Here is a 26,013-nt window from a genome sequence, read left to right as displayed (position 1 = left end):
ACTGACAGTGAAAAGTAATAGCCAGAAAAGACTCAGCCAATGATAAAAAAACATAAGGAACTCTTCTCAGTCTACTAGGATAGGGGGATGAGGGTGGGACGCAAGAAAGAAGGCAAGAAAAAGACAACTAACATGGAACGTTATGGTAGGTACATAACTTCTTAATGTTAAGTTGTCTATTTCGCCTTCATTCTTGCTGGTTGGGACAGCGTCCCTAGCACCTCAATCCTGGGTGGCTCATCGGAACAGACTCTTCAGAACAGTGGAACCAAAATCAGCTCTGCTCCTGGAGGCCACATCCAGCTTATAATGTGAAATGAAGGTATGAGGATTGGCCCATGTAGCTGCCGCACAAATAGTTTCCATTGGCAATCTTGCCTGAAAGGCCACTGAAGTAGCTAGAGCTCTAGTGGAGTGACCTTTTGGTTTAGCAGGAAGCTCTTTATTCCTTAACTGATATATAAATGTAATAATAGATGTCAACCACCTAGATAAGGTTACTTTCGATACCGGTATACCTTGTTTACCCTCAGCATAAGACAGGAACAGCTGGTCTGATTTTCTGATTTGCTTGGTTCTATGCAAGTAAAAGTGTAATTGGCTATGAACGTCCAACTGATGTCATTTGTATTCTGCTTTGTTGGAATAATTTGGAAAAATCACTGGTAGGTCAATGGACTGATTCAAATTATTATCAGAAGCAACCTTTGGAAGAAAGGAAGGGTTAGTCTGAAGAGAAACTCTATCAATGTGAAAAACTAGGTAAGGAGGATGAACACAAAGAGCCTGAAGTTCAGAAACTCTTCTAGCCGACGTAATTGCAACCAGAAGAAGGGTTTGCCAAGAAAGAAACTTCAAAGAACAAGAAGCTGCAGGTTCAAAGGGGGGCAGTATCAGGGAAGCTAAAATCAAATTCAGATCCCACGGAGGCGGAGGATCTCTTACTGGGGGCCTGAGTAGAGTGGTCCCTTTAAGAAAGGCTTTACAAAGCTTATGGGACATGATGCTTGTATCAGCTAGGCCCGTATGAAAGTTTGAATTTGCAGCTAGCTGAACTCTAATCATGGCAGAAGAGGATCCAGCACGAAAAGGTTCCGCTAGAAATTCTAAAATATGGTGCACAGGGGCTGAAAAGGGATCTATATTCCTGGTCTCTGCCCATAAGGAAAAAAGTTTCTACTTACTAGCATAAGTTTTTCTAGTGGTAGACTTATGCGAGGATAAGATGATTTCATGCACCGAGTGGGAGATGTTCGGAAGCCTGGCTAAGGTCGAAAGTGGAGCAACCAAGCAGTGAGCCGGAGAGATTGAAGAGATTGGTGCAGCCCGCCCGATTGATGGATCAGGAGGTCTGGAAGTGGGTCTAGGGTCCAGGGTCGCTCCAGAAGGTGATGATGCAGGAACGGGAACCAAATTTGTCGAGGCCAGTAAGGGGCAATGAGGATCATCTTGCATCCCGATATGGTAGCTTTCTGTATTAGTTTGGGAATCAGGGGAAAATGAGGGAATGCATAAAGAAGTCCCTGAGGCCAATCGTGAACTAGAGTGTCTCTGGGGAAGTGTCCGGGAAGAGGGAGGAGAGAGAAGAAATTGTCGCACTTGCTGTTGAAGGGGGTGGCAAAAAGGTCACAGCAAGGCTGACCCCATTTGCGAAAGATTTTGTCCGCCACAGTCTGATTGAGAGACCACTCGTGAGGCATGAGAATTGCTCTGCTCAGCCTGTCTGCTATAACGTTGGACTTCCCAGGGATGTGCGCTGCTATCAGAAACCGTTGGGAAGAGCTCGCCCACTGCCAAAGTCTGACTGATTCTCGACATAAGGGGTAGGACTTGGTTCCACCCTGCTTGTTGATGTACCATACTACTGACATATTGTCTGTTTGAATTGCAATGGTCCCGCTGGGAAGAGAGTTCTGAAGAGCTTGCAATGCTAAAAGCACGGCCCTCATCTCCAAGACGTTGATATGCAGAAGGTACTCGTGAGGCTGCCAGTTGCCTTGGACTGTTCTGCCCTGAAAATCCCCCCCCCCCCCCCACCCGATCAGGGAGGCATCCGTGGTCACCGTAGTTACTGGAGGAGAAAGAACAAATGGTCTGCCCTGGTGTAATGATGGGGAAACCATCCACCAAACAAGTTGGTTTTTGCATGACTGTGTGATCATTATCATGTGAGACATTGGGAGTTGCTGGAAGGACCATTGTGTGAACAACATCCACTGAAGAATCCTCATGTGAAAACGTGCGAGGGGGACTAGTATGATAGCCGCTGCCATGAGACCCAATGTTCTTAGGACGAATCTGGCCTGAATTTTTTTGCATCCTAATAAGACCTGCATATTTCGTCGAATGTCTAACACTCTGTCTACTGGAAGTCTCACTGTCATGTCCTTTTTATTTAAGTTTGCGCCTATAAAGGTGATAGATTGACAAGGCAACAATGCAGACTTTTCGAAATTTATTGTGATGCCTAGTTTGGAGCAAGTTTAGATGGTGTAGTCCCTGGCTCACAGCAGGTGATGCCTGGTGGTTGCAGTAAGGCGCCAGTCATCTAAATATGGAAACACCTGGAATCCTTGCTGTCTCAGGTGAGCAGTAACTTCTGCCAAACATTTGATGAAGGGCAGAGCGCTGAACTGATAATGACTGGCTCCCAGCTGGAAGCGGAGGAATCTTCTGGAGCGTCTGTCCATTTTGATATGGTAGTACGCGTCCTGAAGATCTATGGAACACATCCAACTGTCCTGACCCAGAAAGGGTAAAATGGACTGTAGCGTGACCATCCGGAACTTTGTTCTTTGAACATACCTGTTTAGTCTGCTGAGATCCAGAATGGGTCTCCAGTCCCCTGTCTTTTTTGGTACCAAAAAGAACCTTGAGTAAATTCCGGGTCCTTGCTGGTCTGCTGGGACTGAATGGATGGCTCTTTTTCTTAGCAGTTTTGAAATTTCTTGAACTGCTTGATCCCTTAGATTGGGTGGAACATCTGGAAGGGATTTGTTGGGAATGTGTGGAGTGCGAAGGAAGGGGATTTTGTAGCCTTTGGATATGATAGACAGTACCCATTTGTCTTGTGTTATACTTTGCCAGGCTTTTGGGTACAGCGATAATCTTCCCCGACTGCCTCCGAAGGCATACAGCCGGGCAGCACTTCAGGGATGATGGAAGGGCTTGTCAGAGAAAGATTCTCTTTGGCCCTGATTTTGCGGAACACTCTGCCCCTAGGGCGGCGTCTATTGTTGTTCCCTCCTCTGCCCCTGGAGGGGAACTCTCCATGTGTGTCAGGCACGGCTCCCTGGGGTTTCCGGAACCACATTTTTCCACTCTTCTGACCCTTAGGATACGGTCTTGAAGGAGTGGGAAAGTGGACTCCCACAGCACAGAGAGTCTTGCCTTCCTGTTCACACCTGGTAAGGGTATCCTTCACCTGTGGTCCAAACAGAACAGAACCATCAAAGGGGGTGTTGGTGAAAGACGCCCTGAAGGGTTCCACAAAGTTGCATAACTGCATCCAAGCGTGCCTCCTCAAAGCCACGCCTGTGCCTGACCCTACTTAGCCCATTGGCTGCATAAGAGATGAGCCGCATGGAGAAGTTTACTACCGAATTGAGAGTTGCCAGCTGGGAGGCAACCATAGCCTGGGCCCCTGCAGCTGATGGATCTTGAAGGGTATCTCCTAGCTCTTTAAGGAGATCCCTTTGAAGGCGGGTAAAGTGGCACAAATAGTTCAGTGACCTCATGGAGAAGGTCGCTGAGGAAAACATCCGCTTCCCATATCTGTCCATCATCCTAGATTCCTTATTAGGAGGATGGACAGACGAAGAAGTTTCGGCCAACTCCTTATTCGTGGCCGCTGCTACCACCATGGCATCAACGGGAACACCCTTGGTCAGAAATTGCTTGTCTTGGGCAGTAATAAATTTTGTGGGCCTGCGGGGAGTTGGTTCCACTGTATCTGGATAACCAATAGTGAAAGCACCCAAAACGCGTGTTTTGTTTTTAAAAAGCGTTAATGTACTTTGCGTATTTCTGTTTAATAAATCGAGTTGGATTATAGCTTTTTGTTCTCTCATTTTAGCCCATTGCACTCTTTTTGGACTTATCCATTGTGTCTGGAGCTGACCACACCTTTCGAGCCACCACAGACATCAGTGGATCGAAAGGCGGAGACACCCAGGAGGTGGAGGGTTGCGATCCAAACGCATCCAGGAAAACCGACTCATCCTTGGAAGGGTTAAGGGTAGTCCAGTTCCCCCTCTGCCTAAGAATCTCAAGGATGTCTGAGAAAGAGAAGTCCTCAGAGGGGGATCTTGGGGCCCCTTCCAACTCCTCCAATTCGGTATCTGAAGTGACAGACTCAGGGGAGTCAACGTGGTTCCTCTTGCATTTCCTCTTTCGAGAGGGCTCCTGTGAATGAACGGGGGAGGCCTCGGAAGAGGAAGATACACCCAATGGGGTGCCCTGGAGCGCTTGTTCCCCACGCTTGGGGTCTGGAGGAGGGGCAGAGGCAGGAGCAGGCACCATGGGGGGAGGAGCCGATGAGGCTGACCGTGAGGCTGACTCAGATGCCAGCACACTCCTCATGACCTCAAAGGCGCCTCTTCCCGATATTGGAGAAGGCTCCGAAGAGACCGGAATCCTTCCCGGCACCGAGAGAGACAGCTCCGAAGCCAATGTAGGAGCTGAACTCACCTGCGCCGAAGCTCCGAGAGTGAGAACGGGGTGAAACAAGGGTCTGATGCCACTCGCCCCCTCGGAGCCGACGAGGGAGTCCCGGCACCCAGATCCCTCCAAGGACGGCACCATGGAAGAGATCGGAGCTGACGTCGGAACTGAAAGGGGAGGTATCGGTGCTGACGGTCCCACAATCCCAGACTCAGCATACTCCGGTTCCGAGCTCAAGGGATGAGTCGAAGGAGGAACTACTGCAGAGAATAGAGCCGAACCCTGATGAGGAGGGCTGGATAGCATTTTAGCCAGGGCCTGCGATTTTAAAAGCCTGCTCACCACTCTCTCCAAATCATGGTCAGATAGTCTAGACGACCGAGAAGAGTGGGATCAATGACCTCGCCGACTGCAGCAAGGGCGACCCCGGAGCCGAATGTATCAACTCTAAGGATGGTGATCTGGAGCATTTTCAACTCCCTGATGGTTCCGACAGAAGAGTCGAGGCCGACTGGGAGATAGGTACTTCGGCTCCAGTTGGCTTCGAGATAGGTACTTCGGTTCCAGCCGGAACCGAAGTTGAAGCAGACGCCACACCCGACGACGGCACCAAACTGGGATCGGCGGCTTCGATGGCTTGGAAGGTTTCACTGACTAAGCCTTGGCCAGTGATCCTTCAGGTTTAAGCAAACCCTTAAGGATAAGCTTATTCCTACGCTCCTGCAGGACTCTTGGACTAAAGGTGTGACACACGAACAAGAGTCCTGCAGGTGTAGGGCGCCCAAGCAATAGACACAAGAAGTGTGACCATCTGTCACTGACATTTTCTGACAGCATGAGTCACACTTCTTGAATCTAGACACTTTCGTGTCTTTAGACATTCCTGTAAAGGAAAAATCAAATTACAAAGAGTACAAAGGGAAGTAGTTAACTAGAAAAAAAACCACACAGTCCACACAAGTTACCACACTCTAAAAGCACACACACACTTTATAATATAAGAAAGGCTAAACGGACCTACCAACTACCACAATTTCTAATGAAAAAAAATTTTACTACCTTAAAAAATGAAACAAGGATAATCCTCTAACTGAAACGGCTTACCTTAAAGAAGAAAACGGGAGTGGGGGAGGGAGGGGAAAACTCTCTAAGAAGAAAACGAGTTTTCAAGGGGGGATTAAACACTAACAAATACCTACAATACTACAACTATGTATGAACACCAATTATTCTAACTAATAATATACAACAAGTTCTAAATATATATATCAATAAATTGAAAAAATACGACCTGAGCCAGCAAACGCAACCTCGTATCAGAAGCGGCAAACGAGATCTGGGTATCTAGCGCCAGGCATCATGGGATATAGGGGGGGGCCTTGAGCCAGTAAGCAGCTCTCGAGCTTTTGAAGATGGCCGAGTCGGAGCCGAGGATCGGCTCCGCACACAACCAGAAAGAATGAAGGCGAGATAGACAACTTAACATACCATGTTCTCCCCAACATGGAAGTTGGAAATGGCAGCCAGTTGAACTTTCACAGTAGAATAGCTAGCACCCTAATGAAATATATATATATGCCAAGAATTCCAACACTGTCGGGACGAGAGCTGTGAAAGGGTCCAGGTCCCTTTGAGAAGCCCAGATGGAGAAACACGTCCAACTATGGTAAAGCTTCCTGGTAGACGATTTGTGAGCTGCCACCAGAACAGTTTTGACTGGAGAGGATAAACCGGGAGTCCAAACTATCAAGGAACTGGAGCAGCTAAGCAGTGAGCTTTAAACTGTCCAGGTTTGGATGAGGAACCCCTGAAGGATGAGAGAAGAGATCTGGAGTTGGATCTAAGATCTATGGAGGCGCTAGTAGAGGAGACCAGAGGAAGGGAAACCATACCTGGTAAGGCCAAAATGGGGCAATGAGGATCACTTTGCTTCCAAGCCTGCAAACCTTCTGGAGGAATTTTGAAATAAGAGGTAATGGAGGGTAAGCATAGAGAAGACTGGGACTGGTGTCCAGAGCCAAGCAATCGCTGCACTTTGCATTGGAAGATGCGAAAAGATCGCAGCAAGACCAACCCCACATGAGGAAGATCTGTTCCACTACTGAAGAATTCAGAGAACACTCGTCAGGCATCAGAATAGTCCTGCTCAGTTTGTCCACCAGTATGTTGGACCATCCTGGAATGTGCGTTGCTACCAGAAACCGGCTGGTGGAAATCACCCATTCCTACACTTTCATGGCCTCATGACAGAGGGGGTAAGATCAGGTCCCAACCTGCTTGTTGATGTACCAGACAACTGACATGTTTTCCGACTGAATTGCAATAGTTCCAAGAGAGAAAGGCATGAAAGGCCTGCAAAGCTAAAAGGACCACCCTCATCTCCAGACACTGATATGCAACCGGGTCTCGTTCAGGGACCACGTGCCTTGGACTCCTTCTTGAGCAATGCCCCCCCCCACCCTAGTTGGGAGGCATCTGTGGTCACTGTGGTTTGGGGAGGGGCTGCAATAAATGGACGTCTCTCGGCCAGTTCCGAGGAGTGCATCCACCAGAGGAGGGACTCCCTGACAGCCCTGCTGATGCATATTGGATGCGTCAATGGTAGATCTAACTATGACCATTGGACTGCTAATGTCCACTGTAGTACCCGCATATGTAGATGACCATAAGGAAGAAGAGTAATGCTGGCTGCCATGGAACCAAGAGCTCGTAGTACTATCTCTGCTGAGGGGAAGTGTGACTGAATGATCAAGGACACATGGAGTTGTAAGCTCTGAATTCTTTCCGGGGTTAGACAAACCTTAATTTGCAAAGTGTCTATCCTTGCTCCAATGTACTCTAGAACCTAAACTGGGTTCAGAGAAGACTTGGCTGTGTTGACAGTGATTCCCAGATAACCTGACAGATTCAAATAGTCTCTGGCGCTTTTTGGTGATTTGTTGGTTTATAACATTTGAGCAGTTTTTTCCGTTTTGTCATTGTGTTGACAAAGTAGATGCTTGGTGGGAGCAACAAGGAGCCAATTGTCCAGGTATGGAAAGATCTGTATTCCCTGAAGCCTCAGGTGAGCCGCTACAACTGCCATGACCTTGGTGAACACCCTGGGGACTGTGGTGAGACCAAAGGGTAGGGCTCGAGGACTTGAAACTGATAATGTTTGGCCCCTAGCTGGAAGAGGACGAACCTCCTGGAGAGTCTGTGAATCTTTATATGGTAGTATGTATCCTGGAGATCTATCGAGCACATCCAGTCTTTCTCCTGCAGGTAAGGCAGGATGGATTGCAATGTGACCATCTGGAACTTCTCTTTGGCAACTGACAGGTTGAGGGTGGAAAGATCCAGTATAGGTCTTAGGTCCCCCGTCTTTTTTGGCAACAAAAAGAACCTGGAATAGATGCCCAATCTGAACTGATCTTGGGGGATGGGTTAGACAACTCACTTCTTCAGCAGCTTGTTTATTTCGAGCGCTGCTACCTCCCTTTATGTGGGTGGTATGTCTGTGAGGTGTTTTGGGGGGTGAGGAGATACTACAAAGGGGATAGAATAGCCTCTGGATATGATCTGAAGCACCCAACTGTCTGTTGACATGGACTCCCATACCATTAGGTACACCGAAAGACGACCCCTCGACTGCTTCCAGAGCAGAGCAGTCGGGCAACCCCCTCAGGGCTGCTGTGCGGCTCTGTCCGAGAAAGGTTATTGAGATCTCACATTCCTCGGACCCCCTCTGCCTCTTGGCCGGCATCTATCAAAATCTCCTCTGCCTCTGGGGAAAGAGGAGTCTTGAGTGTCCCTGGAATACTGAGACTTCCGGAACCACACCTTCTTTTGCCCTCGCTGATTCCTGGAGAAGGATCTTTGAGGGGTAGAGAAGCGGATCCCAACTGCAGACAGCATCTTCCCATCCTTTTCACTCTGGACCAACGTCTCATGAACGGTTTTCCCGAACAAGGAAGAACCATCATAAGGGCATTCGCAATTGATGCCTTAATGGGTTCCGTGAACTGACACAACCTGAGCCAAGCATGTCGCCTCATGGCAATGCCAAACCACAAAGCAGAAAGAAGCCCCTTCATAATAAGTTTGGCCTTGTGGTCTCAAGGCCCTAGGATTAAAGCCCGCACAAATCAGGCAATCAGTAGACAGGTGAGAGGCCCCTAAGCACACAATGCATAGAGTGTGGCCATCAGCTGGGGACAGCTTCTAGCCACACTCTGTGTACTTCCTAAACAAAGGTTTAGCCTGCTAAGCCATGCTAGAAAAAGAGAAATTAAAGGTCTTTACTTGACCCAAACACGCACACATACAGACTAACGAGGAGGGGGAGATAGGTAACTACACTACCAACTCTATTTTATTTTTTTTTTTACTATGAAACGTGATGCACAATGAGGTAGGGGAGGAAAGAAGGGAAAACCTGACCTATCTCTATTTGAAAAAAGACTCACTTACCCAATAAGTCTTTATATACACTTACCACGCCTGGAGCTCCAAGACCACAATGCTAGGCTAAGCCATGGCAAATGAGATCTGAGGGAAGGAAGGGTATTATGGGTAAGGGGAGGGGCTTGGAGCTCGGATCAGATGCTGGTGAAGCTGCCGTCTCGGATCTGATCCGGATCCGAAGACCACAGGTTGAAGACCAAATGAAGTAAACTACTTCAGATCAGATATTTGACAGAATTATCAAACTGGGCAAACAAATTTGATAACAGATTCAGTGTTCATAAATGCAATATTATGTATTTTGGTAAAGAGATCATAAAGTAACCCACACATTTATAATATGCACCTCTAACTGAAGTTAATGAATATAAGGACTTGGGAATAATAGTTACCTCCATTCAAAGCATGTGAATACTGTTGTAGCTAAAGAAATGAGTTTAAGTTTAATGTTGAAAAAATATTTCCTTGCGTAAGTAAAGGTATATGGCTAAATTATGAAAGACATGTTCGATCTATTTTAGAGTATCAGAAAATGTACTTGCGGCAAAACAAACACCGAAACTAATTAGTTCTGGATCATGTGATTTTAGGCAGACCTTTTAAATTTTCTACTGATTTTTTCCACATTATTTCTGAAAAAGTTCTAAATTACTGAAAAGAACAAAATGTTAAAATTCTTCAGTGTCCGGTGCCTTGCCTTAATATTAGTTTTGTGTTTTAATTAGTTTCGCTATTTTAGGATATAACAATGCTTTTGGCAAACACACTAAACAACAATCTGGCACAAGTGAGAAGATTCAAAGAAAACTTGCTAATATAATAAAAAGAATGAGAGATTAATTTAGAGAGAGATGTTATAGCTTAAACGATTTTAAACTCACTATCGGAATATTACAGGTAAAGCAACATTAAAGTACATGGCATTTCGGCATGATATTTTATAAGTTATGTCAAATTTGGAAATTGAAGTTAATGCAAAACACACAAACACAATAATTATATTTTCAAAATAAAGACACATAAAATTACAATCAGAGGTTCACATATTACACAAAAATATTCCTAGTTCATTAATATGCTGCCCCTGCAAATTAACTATCTTTAAACGGTTCCACTTCTAACCATCAAAATTTAAAAACATCGAAGTTCTGATCATTGAGACCAGAACATCGAATTTTGAAACATCGAAGGTTACAAGTGTAACCAAAAAAATAAATAAATAAATAAATTTTAACAATTGTATGCAGGGGGCTTTGCCCCCTGCACCCCCCACACCCCCTACTTTAATATTCCAACTCCGAGACCACACCACAGTGGAGTAAAGGGAAATCTCCCACTTAGCGCTATATGCAGAAGCGCTAAATGGAAGATTTTCCGTACTCTATCTGTAGTGCCATCACACAGATGGCACATAAACATACACAGTATGCAGCGCATCTTGGTGCCCTGCAAAAACACAAACATTCTCTCACCTACACTTACCTTTTTCTTCCCCTTCAAACCTTCGATGTTTTAAAACTCAATGTTCTGGTCTCGATGATCTGAACTTCGATGTTTTAAACATTTGATGGTTTGAAGGGGGGACCCTTTAAACATAGAAAAGATGAGTGGGTAAGTATTCAGGCATTTGATCAAGGTTTTGAGAATCAGCATTTCTCGATGGCCTTCGGGCCTGAATGCTGTTATATGAACTTAAGAAGATATTAACAAGGAATAAAATTAAAACCAAAAACAAATTGCTACCACTCAGGAACTACTGCCACTCATCCAAACAATAAGTAAAATGCACTAAACAGTCCTCTTTTAAGTTAAGACTCCAAGGGGATAGTGTTCTAAAATTCAGAATCAATTTACTTTCCAAAGTCAGAAGTTTCCTGGCAATATTACCCCCCCCCCCTGTACAATACAGGTTTGGCAAGAACACTAAAGAAAAGATGAAAGGTTCCCACCATGTATATTAACAAAATGTTCAGCAACTGGGCTCCTCATATTCCTATTCCGAATGTCCTTTAAGTGCTCCATAATTCTTACATTCACAGCTCTCTTCGTTTGTCCTATATACCACTTGGTATTAATTTAGAAGTCAATTTAGTAAGTTGAATTTTTGTATAAGTAGTAAAGTTTGATGCAATAAAATATTTAAAATGGAAAGAAATTTTAATAATTTGGTATCAAAAGGGTTATTTTTGAAGAATGTGTATTTTGAACTTTTGGTATTTATGTATATGCTGATGTTTAAAAGGTATGCTTTTGTCTATAAAAATTATGTCTTTGTCTTTAAATGTTAATTGATTAATTAGGGTTTTAAATGAAAAAAGTATGACTGTTGCTGAAGTGAATTTATCTGCTGAAGGCGAAAAGCCAAGGTACCAGTGTGTTATGCTGTATTAAACTTCAACAGTGTTTGCTTTGCTGCTTTTCTGTTCTTATTTTGCTGTTTTTTTTAGCTATTTGCTTGGTGCCGTCTTAAATTTCCCTAGTGATGTGAACATCCTCCAAGAGTACCTTACCCAAACTAATGACTGATGCCACAAGCATGGCCTCAAACTGAATGCCAAGAAATGCTTAATTATCTCCTTTGGGGAAACTGTCATCCCCACTAATTACAGCATTACTAACAATGTACTAAGCATGCAGTCAGTCATGAGGGACTTGGGCACCCAGGTTAACAGCAACCTGACTTTTGACCACCACGTTGCCTCTGTTGTATGGAAGGCTTTCTACATGGCCCACCTTACAAATAAGGGTATTTCATCCAGGAACAGAGAGGTCATAACATCCCTGTACTCCTCCCTTATCAGACCCATTATCGAAAACAATGCCCCCTTCGGCACGTACCTTGCCAAGCACATGCATCAGCTAGAGAGACCACAGAGGTTCCTGACCAGGAAAATCCAGGGTCTCAAACACCTATCCTATACAGACAAGCTAAAAGCCCTGTCTCTCTACTCAGTTTCATACAGACTGCTCAGAGGTGACCTGTGTCTCGCATACAAGGCCATTTCAGACCCAGTTTTTATGGGGTTGCTGCATATCCGTAAGACAAACTCCACTTGCGCAATCCACATGCAAGGCCTTAACCTGGTCTGTGACATTAACGGAACTTGTTGGTGGGATAGATTTGTGTCCCAGACACCCCCATCTGTGGGATAGACTTCCTCTCGAGCCCTCTTTAACAAGAACCTGGACGACTGGACAGGAAACAGAAAATACACCCCTGGGATCCCACCTGTGTCCCTGTTGGACAGGAGAAACAGGTGCTGACTTTGAGGGAACATGGCCGAAATTCTTGGCTAGGCTTATAAGGGCGACCGGGCCAATAGCCTAGTATCATCCTATGAACCTATAAATGTTGTCTGACTGGACCCACCAGTAAATATGGTCTTTACATATTTGAGTAAGTTTGACTGGAAACAACAGGGGTTGTCAAAGAAAAGACTACTGAACAGCTAGAGTCAACAGAAGGACACACACAAAATAGAGTGCTAAAGGGACTAAAACTATAGCTGCTACCATGGAACCTAAAGCTTGAAGAATTAGTCTTTCAGGAGGAGCAGGGTGAGAGAGAATATGATGAACCTGAGATCTGAGTGAACATACACGGTGAGAAGAAAAGAAAGCGATCTGCACTGTTATATTTATATGGGTACCAATAAACTCCAGAATCTGTATTGGTGTCAGTTTTGATTTGGCAAAATTGATTGTTATACCTAATAATTGACAAATTTGGAGCAATGTGTCCCTGGAATACTCTAAGAGATGTGTGGCTGGGGCTGTCAGAAGCCAGTCATCTGTATATGAAAAAACTTGGAATCCTTGTAGCCTCAGATGAGCTGTTACCACTACCATACACTTGGTAAATGCCCTGAGGGGAGTGGTGAGTCCAAAGGGCAAGGCTTTGAACTGTTAGTGACTGGCTCCTATCTGAAATCATGGCTCCAGGAGCACCAGTCTATTATGATATTATAATATGCATACTGAAGATTTATGGAGCACATCCATATGTCCTTGTGTAGAACAGATAGAATGGACTGAACCATGACCATTCAGAACTTTGATTTCTTCGCAAACTGGTTTAATTTGCTTAGATCCAAAACTGGTCCCAGGTTTCCTGCCTTTTTTGGAACTAAAAAGAATCTTCAGTGAGTTCAGAATCCTGGTTGGTCTGGTGGGACCTGCTGGATGACTCTTGTCTAAGCAGCTTCTGAATTTCTTGTGCTGTAGCTTCTCTCTGACTGGGTGGAACATCAGGGAGCTTTTTTCTTTTGCAAATGAGAATCTGGGAAAAAGGTATAAAGTAACCTCTGGATATTATTTTTAGCACCCAAATGTATTTTGTTATAGCAGCCAAAGCTTCTGGGTGCAAGGACAAATGTCCACTCAACTGCCACCAGAGGTGGGCAGCACTTCAGGAGTGCTGAAAGGGGCTATCCGGAAAAGAATCTCAGGAACCTTGATTTTGCAGGCCTTCTCTGCTGCAGGGATGGTGTCTTATGTTCAACCCCCCCCCCCCCACTTCTAAAGAAGTTGTCTCAGCATGAGTCCTGGAAAGGTCCCTGGGACTTGCGGAACTGCATTTTCCTCCCACCTCTTTGTTTACTTAAAAAAGTTCATTGAGGATTAGAAAATTTAATTCCTACTGCAGACAGGATCTTTTCTTTTTCGCTACAGGTATAAGCTTCTTTCACAAAAGGGCCAAACAAGGATGCTCCATCAAAAGGAGCACTAATGAAAGAAGACTTGAAAGTTTCCACTAAGTCGCATAGTTGCATCCAGGCATATCACCTTACAGCAATTCGTGAACCAGCTGCCCATGAGGCACCTTCTGCTGAATGAGAGATTAACCTCATGGACACAATGGAAACAGACAACAGAGTAGCCAGCTGAGAAGTCAATCTTTTGAAATCTGCAGAAATGGACTCTAGAGAGTGAGAGTGTAACAGTTCTTTTGTCAAATCTCTCTGTAGTCTTGTAAAGCATGCCAGGTAATTCAGGGACCTCAGGGCAAAGGTTGCTGAAGCAAATACATGCTTTCAAAATCTGTCCAGCACCCTAGACTCTCTGTTGGGGGGTGGACAGAGGAGCTCTGCTAGCTCCTTTTTAGAGGCTGCCACCACAACCACTACATCAACAGGGACTCCCTTTGCTCCAGTGGGGTCTATCCTATGGTGGGCCTAAAAACTTGTCCAGGTTGTGTGGTATAGGTTCAACAGAATCTGGCTTCTTCCATGCCTGGCAAGAGACTAGGTTGATGAGCTCATCAGCCAGGGAGTCACCCAAGATGTAGATGAGCCAGTACTAAAAGCCCCAAAAATACTGATTCCTCAGGAGAATGATTATCGGTGGACCAAACACCTTTCTCCTTAAGCATCTCTAAAATGTCTCCAAATGAGACATCACCAGACTTTGATTTGGGGGATCCTCCCCCTGCCGTGAAATCAGTATCTTCAGTGAGATATTCCAAAGGGGAAATGTTCCCCCTCATGCACGTTCTGTTGCAGTGGACTTCCTTGAGGGACATTCTGTGGAGGTATCTGAAAGAGCAGGAAAGTTCTTCAACAGAAACTGACTGGAAGCTAGGTGGAACAGACTGTCCCTATGTAGGCGGTCTGATTGAATCAGAACTCTGAACCATAGAGGTATGAGGGATAGGATATGAGGGAGGATGTCAGATTGAATCCCTAGAATGAGAAACGACTGTTTCCACCATCTCGAAGGCAGGCGGACCCGGAGAAGCCATGGCCAGCCGCACTGAAGCTGAACAGTCCAGCACAGGCAGATCATGACTCTGACCTGATCACTGCTTTAAAGAGGGAACTGAACTTGAGCTGTCTAACGCTGAGGCTTTGAAGGGCAGGGATGGGTCCAACATCATCTGAGTAGACCATGGTTCCATGGATCAGACACTCACACTTTGACTTGTCCAAATCTGAAGGCATAGAAGCAGAACTAGTCAGGGATGTTGTCGGAGTCGAAGAAGTCGAAGCTCTCAGACTGTTGAATTCTGGGACTTTGAAAGTGAAGGATGGTTCAGAGAAGGAGATAAAATTGTATGGGCAGTGGCAGGAAGGCTCATAGATTCACTGGGAGACAGAGCCAATATAACCCCCCATCTGGATCTGAGCTCTGAGGAACTTTCACATCATCCTATCCACATCTGCTTTAGAAAGACTCCTGGTGGACCTGATGGAGAATGTAGTGAACTGAGGTCTGGAATGCTTTTTAAGTGTCTGCATAAAAGCAGAGTGGAGCAGAGGGGAGATAGGATCCACCATAAACTCGGGTGAGCGGGTCCTTGGTGTGTATGACGTGATAGGCATAGGATCCTCCTATGCCTATGCATGATGGCGACAAATAAGATACGGTGTATTGGGGATGGACTAGGACATTATGGGTACAGGGAGGAGCTCAAGAGTTGGATCCAAAGTCTGTAGTATAAGGCCACATCAGATCCAAGGATCAGATCTGTAGCCCATTTGTTGAGGAAGAATGAAAAGGACAACATCAGATACTGTCATTTACAAGAAATACCTTCTCATACTCAAAGAAAGACTCAACACATCCTATTTAAAACAACGTCTTGACATCTGCCTTTGTTTTAACAAACATAAACTCATAGTTAAATCAGAAAAAAAATGCTCTTTGGAGCCTTGCTGTAGTTCACTAACATTAGCCTCTAAAAAGTCAAAGGCTCTGGGGTCATAACATCTCTCAAACAGAATCCTAAAAATAACTTGGATTAACCATAGCTCTCATTAACACATTCCATAGCTATGTTGAGTTTGCAATCAATGAAGTTTTATTCCATTGCAAGCAAGTTTACAATATGCCAGCCACCTTACCCAGACTCACTCAACTCAACTGCTAACAGCGTACAACTTCCAAACCTGGAATATGGTCTGCCCCACTTTGTTCTGCAAAACGACACAATAACAGCCTTTTGCAACAGTTTTTCAATAAAATCTGTCACTTTATTAATCTTTCCATGTTTCATATACATCATGTTTGAACCCCTTTCTATCAACACTTAACCCAACACTGCAAGAACTTCTTTTATCCTAACTACCACTTTGTTCAAATTAGTCTATACCAATTTCTTCCCTTCTCTCAATAAGCAGTGTCTTTCGGCTTTTCCTGGTTAGGGGGTCGCCACAGCAGATCACTGGTCCACAGATTGGCAGTGGAGTTTTTAAGATGTTGAGTAGCCAGCCTGGGGCCCAACCTTCTGAGAAGGCACACACATGCACCTACCTGCATATCTTTAAATCGCACTTGACCGCAGGGAGGACATGCAGACTCTGCACAGAAGGTGCTCCAGCCGAGAATCAAACTGCAAATTCTTGCTGTGAGGCAAGAATGCTAACCGCTGCACCACATGGCTGTTTCTTCCCTTCTCTCAACAAAAAACATTAATAGATTTATAGGTAAATACTAGGCTAGCTGTTCATGCGGTCCATTTTAAGCCTAGCTAATTTCCTTTGGTGAGAATCAAACCCTATACCTCTTGCCTGTGAGGTAAACACCTTAAACATTTTGCCAACTTTTTTTTCTGCTCTACCTTTTCACTCTTAGACTCAGTTTCATCCTTCAGCTCTAGCTCTCTTCATTTTGACTATACAGATATTTGCTTACTCTTAAATCTGTGGTTTATTTTGTATAGAATGCATATATAATACATAATGCGTACTCTATGATGCACATATTGTATGCCATTTTATATTATATTCATGTATGCATTGTTCTGATACCCTATTCAACACAGTTTTTACATTATTTGCATTATTACTGTTTTCATCTTAATTTCATTGATTCTAATTAATTAGTGCTGCATTTGTTGCAGTTTGTATTTTCTGTTACTTCAGCATTTTAATTTACTCCCTAAAATGATTTCATCTTCCCTGTAAATTTTCTACATTAAGGTTTTATTCTGATTGTGATCATGACTGAAAAAAAATCAACCCACTTATCCAGTTAATAAATGAAAAGCATATAAACAAAAGATGAACAGAAATTAAGTCTTAACTTTATGTCATCTAGCAAGACAGCATTTTATTCAGAAATGTCTGAAATTAAATGCAATTTGAAGTAAACTAAGAGTTTCATATTTTATATATTAGGGATACAGGATACTTGTTTATTGAGATTGAGGGCTGTGGATTTGCAAAAAAAGTTACGTATTGGTGACAGTATATATAAATTCCCTTTACACCAGCACTGACTATGATGAGGACGTGGCAGGTGATGTTTGTTTGTCTTTTTGGATTTTCCCGGTTAGGGGTCGCCACAGCAGAACTCCAGTCCGCTAATGACTGGCAGTCGATTTTTATGATGCCGAGTTGCCAGCCCAACGCCCAACCTTCAGCGAAGGCACGCCCATTCACGCATGTCTTTCGGAGGCCACTCGACCGCGGGGAGGACATACAGACTCCACACAGAAGGCACTCCAGCCAAGAATCGAACAGGAGAACCTCTTGCTGTGAGGCAACAACTACCGCTGTAATGTTTAAAAAACATACAAATTATGATTAGACATGTATAAATTTATGTACATCATGTTGAGGACATTCTAAGAAATAATGTATTTTAATTTGAAGATATGGCATATTTACAACAAAGGGAGACGGCCATGGGCACTTTGAAGGACTCAGTCAATGCATGCAGTTATTCAGCCTATAAGGAGGTTTGTATATTATAAGGAATTTATAAAAACTATTTCTTATTTTATGGACTATGGTTTCATGATTAGTACCTCAAAAATCTTCAGGGAGGAATATCTAGTCTCCAGTTCGAAAGAAAGTTATTGAGTCCTCTCTATGACATATGAGTGGAAGAATAATACTATACAGAGGGCAGAATAACAAGCTGCAGAGTAATCTCTATAAGAAACCAGCAGATGCCAATAAATGCTACTTTACAATAACTGCCATTTATGGTACGCTAAAAAGCATATCCCAAGAGTTATGATTCTTAGGTTAGCAGTCTACAATGATGTTTTCTAAGGAAGCCATGAGAGTGGAATATGGCAAGCTATTGAACCAAGGGTATTCAGATATTGTTTTAAGACATAAACTAAACAAAGCAGAGAAGTTGTTCCATATTTAGCACAAAAAGAAGAAAAAACAGAAAGGGAGACTCACATAAGTTGAGTACTACTGTCAGTAATACAATAGAAAACCTGATAAGGTGAAATTGGGATGTAATGTGTAGTAACAGCATAATAGCTAAATTAGTGGCGAATACTCACAATTTACATAAAGACAGGGAAACTAAAGGAATGGTGTAATATAAATCATTTGAAATATATTAATAAGGCAATGAATAATGATGGTACAAGTCTATATAAAAGTTTTACTTAAAATTATATTAAACAAATTTAAAAGTTGCAGTATTTATAATTGTATTAAACAAATGGCTACGTATACATCCAGCAACAGAGGTTAATTATGCTGATCCATATAAGCTTTGACCTCATATTTTATATTTGTGGATCGGGACACTCTGACTCAGCAAAGCCCATTTTCTGCTGAGGCTTGGGGAGAAAAGCTCCAAGACTTAGTCAAGTACACATTATACTTCAAAACATTTATAATAATAACATACTAACTGTACAAAACAGAGTACTATATTGGTAGAATAAAAATATGAGAAATGATGGGGAAAAAAAGAGTACATAAAACAATAGATTAAAAGTCAATTAGAAGAAACTGACTGGGGAAATGTAAGATGATAAGATGGTAAAGTGTTAATTGCAAGTATTATAGAAATACTTTAGAAAGTGTAAGTAAACAAGGAAGTGTGGTAGTGTAGGGAGAGAATGCCGATGTGTGTGTAAAGGGCAGGGTCATATATTTTATGGTAGATGTTTGCCGTGAATATTGAACAATGTACTTTTATTATTATTATTAAGTATGTTCAGTATGCAGATACATGGCTATTTTGTTTGAAGGTGTGTGTTTAACATGTTGGTATTTTTTTTTTATTTGGATTCATTTCTTAAGTCAGGTGGCATGGAGTTCCATAGTCTGGGAACATAAACACTGTAAAGAGGTTGTAGAAGTTTCTGCATTTGAGAGTGAAGGTTTCTGTAGGGGGGGTGCTGTATTCGGATACTAAGCTTGGTGGTGATGAGCAGCTATCTGGTTTATAAATTATTTTGTGTGTCATTTATGGTTGGTTTAAAGTGATTAAGTGTTGCAGCTCTAGTCAGTTAATAGTTCTAGAAGCAGAACAGGGAAGGGTTTGTTTGAAATATTAGCAGGAAATTTGACAATTTTGCTACAGAAAATTTTCAAGTTGTGAAAATGAGTTTTAGGGATGTTAGTTAGACTGGAGGAAGAGTGCAGTAATGATGGAAGAATAAGTGTGTGGGCAGTAATGAGCAGAGCAGTCTGTGTGTAAAACTAACACAGTATATATGTTTATCAAAGGAACATTTTTGGTCAGAAGGTACTTCTAGGACAAATACAAATACTAACATCTTTGCTTGGGTGAGTAGTTCATTTGTGATGGTGCATTAAGAAATGACAGAAATTTCGCCTGGATCAAATAGTAGAGCCATTCTTCAAGCATGTTCAAGTTGTTCAGAGGCTGAACTGAAGCTTGTTTAGTAATATTATTAATGTAGAGTATTCAGCATTTAGTAGGGGATGCATTTTATTACCAAAGATGGAGAACAGAATAGGTCCTAGGATAGATCCCTGTGGGACACCTATAGCGATGGGAAAAAGGTCTTAAAACCAAGTTAGATTCATTTCAGCTAGTTGATGGCAAAAAAGTTGATGAGATACAGCAAAGGCCTTGGAAGAACAAGTCAAGAAATCACAGTTTTTTTCTTGATAGATGTTTAAGAAAGTTAGCAGGGCAGTTTTTGTACTATATCCTGCATGAAAACCATACTGAGTGGGAAACAGTTGGTTATTTGCAGTGAGATGAAACAGTAATTTTTTTTTAATATAGTGGTGGTAAGATGTTCATAGGCCTGCTGTTACAGACACAGTTGTGGGACTCTCTTTTGTGGAGTAGAATAATGTAAGATTTTTCCCACAGGTTTTGAATGATTTACTAACAATCTGTTAATTAAAATTGTAAGTGGGTAGGTTACAGCTTCAGAGGATATTTTAAAATATTTGGCAGGGGAAGGTAAGGTGCGAGGAAGTTTGCTTTAGTTTTTGGTCTACTAACATACAGCTCTAAAGATGTTTCCTGAATCACTGATACTATTCTATGTGTAGCACCAAACATATATATATATATATATATATATATAGTAGCTGCTTTCTTTTTTAACAACATTCCAACAATGTATCATATAATATTCCTTTGGGTCTATATTATCTAATCGAAAAGTGAATTCCGAGAGCTGCATCTACATCAAAAACACAGTTAAGTGAATTCGCTCTTATGAATGGCTGTGCCCCCCCCCCGCTAATTATATATACCAACTCCGAGATTACACTACAGTGAGGAAAGGGCAAATTTTCTGATCTTCACTGTACCACAATATTACTATTATCATTTCGCTGAACTGCATTTTCGATGTAGATGCAGTTCGCGGAATTCACTTTTCGATTAAATAATATAGACCCTATTTCTTCTGAATATTTTACTAAAAGGGCTATATATGCAATGAAGATAATTATGTATTCTGTGTATTCTATGAATTCTGTGTTCATAAAAATGAAGAATGTTGTTTAATAAAATCTGCAGATTTTACAAAGGGATAGAATGTTACATGGATACAGCACAGTCAATAACCATTTAAAAAAGCACATTAATTTGCAGCCAAATGACAGAAGTAACTTTCAATATTTTGTTTAATGTGTTCTGGTTACCCACACTTACTTGTAACTCATGTTACAAAGATCTCAGGGAAAGCAATCACTTCTAAAGTGCCATTTTATTTGATTAACTGGTCTCAGTTAAACAGGCCTTTGTGAAACTGTTCTTTACCAGTTAACGTGCTGTAGATTTAATTCAGTGCAAACAAGCTTTGCAGCCTCTCTACCTAATCTGTACCAAAGTTGGTCATACGTTTGTCTTGGCAGTAATCAGTCTTGACTTAAACTGCTATATTGCTAGAAGTGTCAGTTCCTGTATTTTTCAAAAGTATTACTAAAAGCCAACATGATTTTGCTTGCTGAACTCCATAAAAGAATTTTGGATAACTATTGCAATACTTACACTACTGAAATGATGTAATAGGAGCAGCTACATTAATTCTCATGTAGTGGAATATGAATGTTCAGGCAAACTTTGCAACAATGCCATTTGAAACCGCTCTCATTCCATCACTCATATTCATCCCCCCAAATTTCTAATCTGCTTACAGATAAAAGTGATATGAAAAGCTGTTAAGCTTGACAATCAGATCTGTAAAACTAATAACCTATTTATCTTGTTACAATGTAAGCACAAAGTACTACAACAGCTCTCTGAGAAATCTCATTGTTCCTCAGCCTCCATGGGAACATATACTCCCACAAACATCATCTATGCAAATTAGTCCATGTTTGTTACAAAGCAGGAAAAAGCCCCAACTATGATCCATCTGTCCTGAATCTGAGTAGTAGCTCAAGCACTGGGTGGGGCAGAATGGGAATGAGCAGCTGACGCTGGCTTGCCCATCCTGGGTAACAGAGGCAACTAAGCCATTGCTGTACTGACATCTAGCAGAAGCTGGATGTATGACAGCACAAAGGTGAAATATCAGCAGCCAGTAATCAGGCCATGGCACAGGCATGCTTATCAAGTAGTGTATTCTGTAGCCTGAGGTATGCACATGTATTAGTTACTGTGAGCTACTCTGGTCAGCTGCTGCATGGTGAAGGGTAGGCCTGGCAGAAACACTCCTGATGGATGCCTGGATGATGGCTACCCATAGCTGGCTCTTGCCCTGCTTGAGGAACAAATGGGCCAAAAGAGAACAAACAGCAGAACTAGTCATTGTAGGGCTGATGACTGGCAGGCAATGGGGCACAGAAGGAGTATAAAACACCAATATATGCAAATTAAAACTTGTCATAGAGTGTCATCCCATTCAGAAATGGTTCTCTACCATACACTTATTGGTAAGAAAGATAGACTCCAAACTCTCCCACAACCATAAATGACATGCAGTGTTTACTAGAAAATGAATGAATGAATACATGAATGCATAAACTTACTGCTTTCCATGCTCCATTACTACAACGACAGCACATCCATGATTTAGAATTTTCAGGTGGGGGAGCACCATAACAACCTAAAATGCAAGGCAGAAAAAAAAAACAGTTTATTTGGCTATGGCAATAATCTAGCACATTGAACTCAGTGTCTTTTGGACTGTGCAACAGAAGACTTCTAAATAATGCTGCCCTGCCTCCTACTGCAAAAACATATTTTATATTTCCATTACAATTCTTTTACTGGGTAGAAATGAAAAGTACAGTTTTGTACCTACCATAAATGTAGATGTTCGAGGATCTCCACTGCTGCAGTCCTTACATATGGGTACTCCGCTGTCCACAATCGGCCCGAATACCAAAGGGCTAGAACCGGCGTCGGTCATGGGCCGAGACTGACGTCAGTACATGCCAGTACAAATGCGCATGACCGACGCCATAACCTCAGTCTTTCTTGCCTCAGACGTCAGAATGCAAAAAAAAAAAACACCACCCAAACCCCAACCTAAAAAGAAAAAGGGGGAAAGGAGGGAGGGAAAATTGGACTGCAGCAATGGAGATCCTCGAACATCTACATTTATGGTAGGTACAAAACTGTACTATGTTCTTCGTCTCCCATTGCTGCAGTCCTTACATATGGGTAGAATCCCAGAGCAACGGAAAAAAGGGAGGCTGGCTAACTAAATAGCAGTAGGAGCTGCTAACATGCCCTGTAAGATTGCAGTGGCAAACCCAGCCCTAGACCTAGAATAAAGAGGTAAATGATAATGCTTTGTAAAGGTATGTACAGAACTCCAAGTAGCTGCCTCTAGAATGTCTTTAGTAGTTACCCCTCCCAAAAAAGCAGTAGAGGTGGCCGTAGCCCTAGTAGAATGAGGCCTGATCCCAACTGGAACCTCCTTTCCATGATGAGAGTAACAAAAATCAATACAATGGCCAATCCACTTGGAAATAGTTTGTTTCGAGACAGCTTTCCCTCGTGAAGTCAAAGCAAACGAAACAAATAATTGTTGAGATCTTCTAAACTCTTTGGTTCTGAACAAATAATACCTTAACTGCCTATGTACATCCAAAGAATGCAAAACTTTTTCCCCTTCATTTTGGGGGTCAGCATAAAAAGTAGGCAAATGTATAGATTGGTTCAATGCCACATTAGAAATCACTTTAGGCAGAAAAGTAGGATTAGTACGTAAGGAAACTCTGTCCTTGTGAAAAATAAGAAAAGGTTCCACTGCCATGAGGGCCTGTAATTCAGATACCCTTCTAGCAGAAGTAACAGCCAATAAAAAAGCAGTCTTCCAAGACAACAACTTCAATTCAGCTGTAGTTGCAGGTTCAAAAGGAGGCAGAGTCAGCTTTTCCAAAACAAAATTAAGATCCCAGGTAGGGGTAGGAGCCCTCCGTGGGGGGTCTTATATTCTTTGCCCCTCTAAGAAACTGTTTAACCAATGGATGTGAAAATAAAGGAGGGTCACAATCATAGTGAGCAGAAATAGCTGCAGCATGCACTTTTACAGAAGAGAAGGACAAACCCTTGTCCAATAAAATAGTCAAATATTGCAATGTACAACTCAAATTAGGCAATTTGACATCAAAGCCTTTAGCTGAACTCCAAAGAAAAAATCTCTTCCATTTATCAGCATAAACTTTTCGAGTACTAGGACGCCTGGCTTCCAAAATAACATCCAAAACTTGTTGAGGGAGCTGAAGGCCCTCCTTCTCTAAAACAGAATGCCAGGCTGTCAGGTGTAGGGATTGCACCCTGACATTGAGAAAATGATTGTTTTCCTGAGACAATAAGTGAGGAATCTGTGGTAATGGCCAAGGTGTTCCATGAATTAAGCTCCTCAACAGAGGGTACCAATGCTGACGAGGCCAATCCGGTGCTATAAGGATCATGCAAGGTTTGTCCCTCCTGACTTTCAACAGCACCTTTGGAAGAAGAGGCAAAGGAGGAAAAGCATACACGTGAAGGTTGCTCCAACTGAAGGATAGTGCATCTATTTTCCAGGCTTTTGGATGAAACAGCCTTGTGCAAAACAGTGGCAGTTGGAAATTCAGAGGAGAAGCGAACAGATCTACGTCTGGAGTTCCCCAAGCCCTGGTCAACTGAAGAAATACCTGAGGGTCCAATCTCCATCCGTGAGGATCCACAATCTGTCTGCTCAGAACATCTGCTAACGAATTTTGTGCTCCTGGCAGAAACTGTGCTCGAAGAGTGATGTGCAGATTCAAAGCAGTTTCCCATAACAGCATTGCTTGTCTGCAGAGGGTAAGAATGAGTTCCCCCCTGCTTGTTGATGTACCACATGACAGTTGTGTTGTCTGTTCGAATCAACACCAGTCCTGGTTGAAGTAGGCTCTTGAATCCTTCCAAAGCAAACTGAACTGCCAGCATCTCTTTCATGTTGATATGCAAGTGAAGTAGCTCTGGGCCAAAGGTCTTGAATCCATTTTCCTCTGAAATGAGCTCCCCAGGCTGACTCCGAGGCATCTGTCGTCAATATCTGACTTGCCTCTGGTTGGGTCACAGAGAGCCCCTTGTTTAGGTGACATTCCTGAGTCCACCACAGAAATTCTTTCTGAATGCAAGGTAGTATCCGAATGACAGTGTCCAAATCGTGGCTGTGTTGAGTCCAAATGCTTTTGAGATACCATTGTAGCTTCCTCATATGCAGTTTGGCATTGGGAAGTACTAGAATGCAAGATGCCATGAACCCCAAGGCTTGAAGGACTGTCCTTGCAGTCAGCCTGGACATTACTGATAGCTGTTGGAAGTATAGGTGAAGATTTCTTTGTTTGTCCCGGTAAGAAATGCCATCTGAGCAGCTGTATTCAGTCTTACACCCAGAAAACACATCTCTTGTGAGGGTACTAGACTGGACTTTATTTCGTTCACAGAATACCCTAGGCAACTTAAAACTGTCATTACATACTGCAGATGTTGAAGAAGTTCGTGCTTGCCTTGAGCCAGAATCAAACAGTCGTCCAGATAAGGATAAATTTGAATTCCTGTTAGTCTGAGAAAAGCTATTACTGGAGCCAGGACTTTTGTGAATACCCTGGGCAGTAGACAAGCCAAAGGGCAATGCAGAGAACTGATAATGCAAATTCCCATTCGAAATCTCAGGAATTTTCTGCAACTGGGCCTGATAGGAATGTGAAGATAGGCCTCTTTGAGATCCAGAGTCACCATCCAGTGATCTTTGCCCAGCATAGGTAACAGCTGTTGCAGTGTTAACATCTTGAATTTTGGAATTTCCAGAAAGGTGTTTAGAATGGACAAATCCAGAATTTGCCTCCAAGTATTTCCTTTCTTTGGCACTAAGAAAAGGCGGAATAAAACCCTGTGCCTCTTTCTGCAGAAGGTACTTCCTGTATTGCTCCCAACTGAAGCAGAGAAGAAATTTGTGCCTGTGCTTCCAGTCTTTGCTGATGAGGCACATCCGGCATACCTTTGAAAGGAGGGAATGTGTGAAAATAAAATTTGTAGCCTCGATTTATTATGTCCAATACCCATTTGTCTTGGGTAACCAAATGCCAATTCCTTTTGAAAAGTCCCAGTTTTCCTCCTAGAGGAGCTGCCAGCAAGGCAGAGTCTGGCAGCTGAAGACAAAGGTCATTGGGTCTGTTTCCGAAAGGACTGACCCCTGCCCTCCCCAGCAGAAGGGTAGAAGAACTCAAAGACCTAGAAGTAACAGGGCCCTGAGAGGAAGCCCTACCTCTACCTCGCCTCGACCTGCCC

The 26,013-nt window shown here is 42.8% G+C and overlaps 1 protein-coding gene across 6 annotated transcripts in view; it reads right to left on the bottom strand.

Annotated features, from left to right (window-relative positions):
• The window catches only part of KDM4C (lysine demethylase 4C), a 3,520,425-nt gene that overhangs the window by 1,030,781 nt on the left and 2,463,631 nt on the right, over positions 1-26,013 (bottom strand). For all 6 annotated transcript variants that reach the window (XM_044061093.1, XM_044061091.1, XM_044061094.1 and 3 more), the window contains exon 15: positions 22,272-22,348. In XM_044061093.1, coding sequence (XP_043917028.1) covers positions 22,272-22,348 — 77 coding nt within the window. The remainder of the gene's footprint in view (positions 1-22,271; positions 22,349-26,013) is intronic.

The sequence above is a fragment of the Protopterus annectens genome, chromosome 2.part0, assembly GCF_019279795.1.
Source record: "Protopterus annectens isolate FY-2018-M chromosome 2.part0, PAN1.0, whole genome shotgun sequence".
Taxonomy (NCBI): domain Eukaryota; kingdom Metazoa; phylum Chordata; order Ceratodontiformes; family Protopteridae; genus Protopterus; species Protopterus annectens.
The sequence above is the reverse complement of the archived record's forward strand: the minus strand, read 5'-3'. Positions and strand labels throughout refer to the sequence as shown.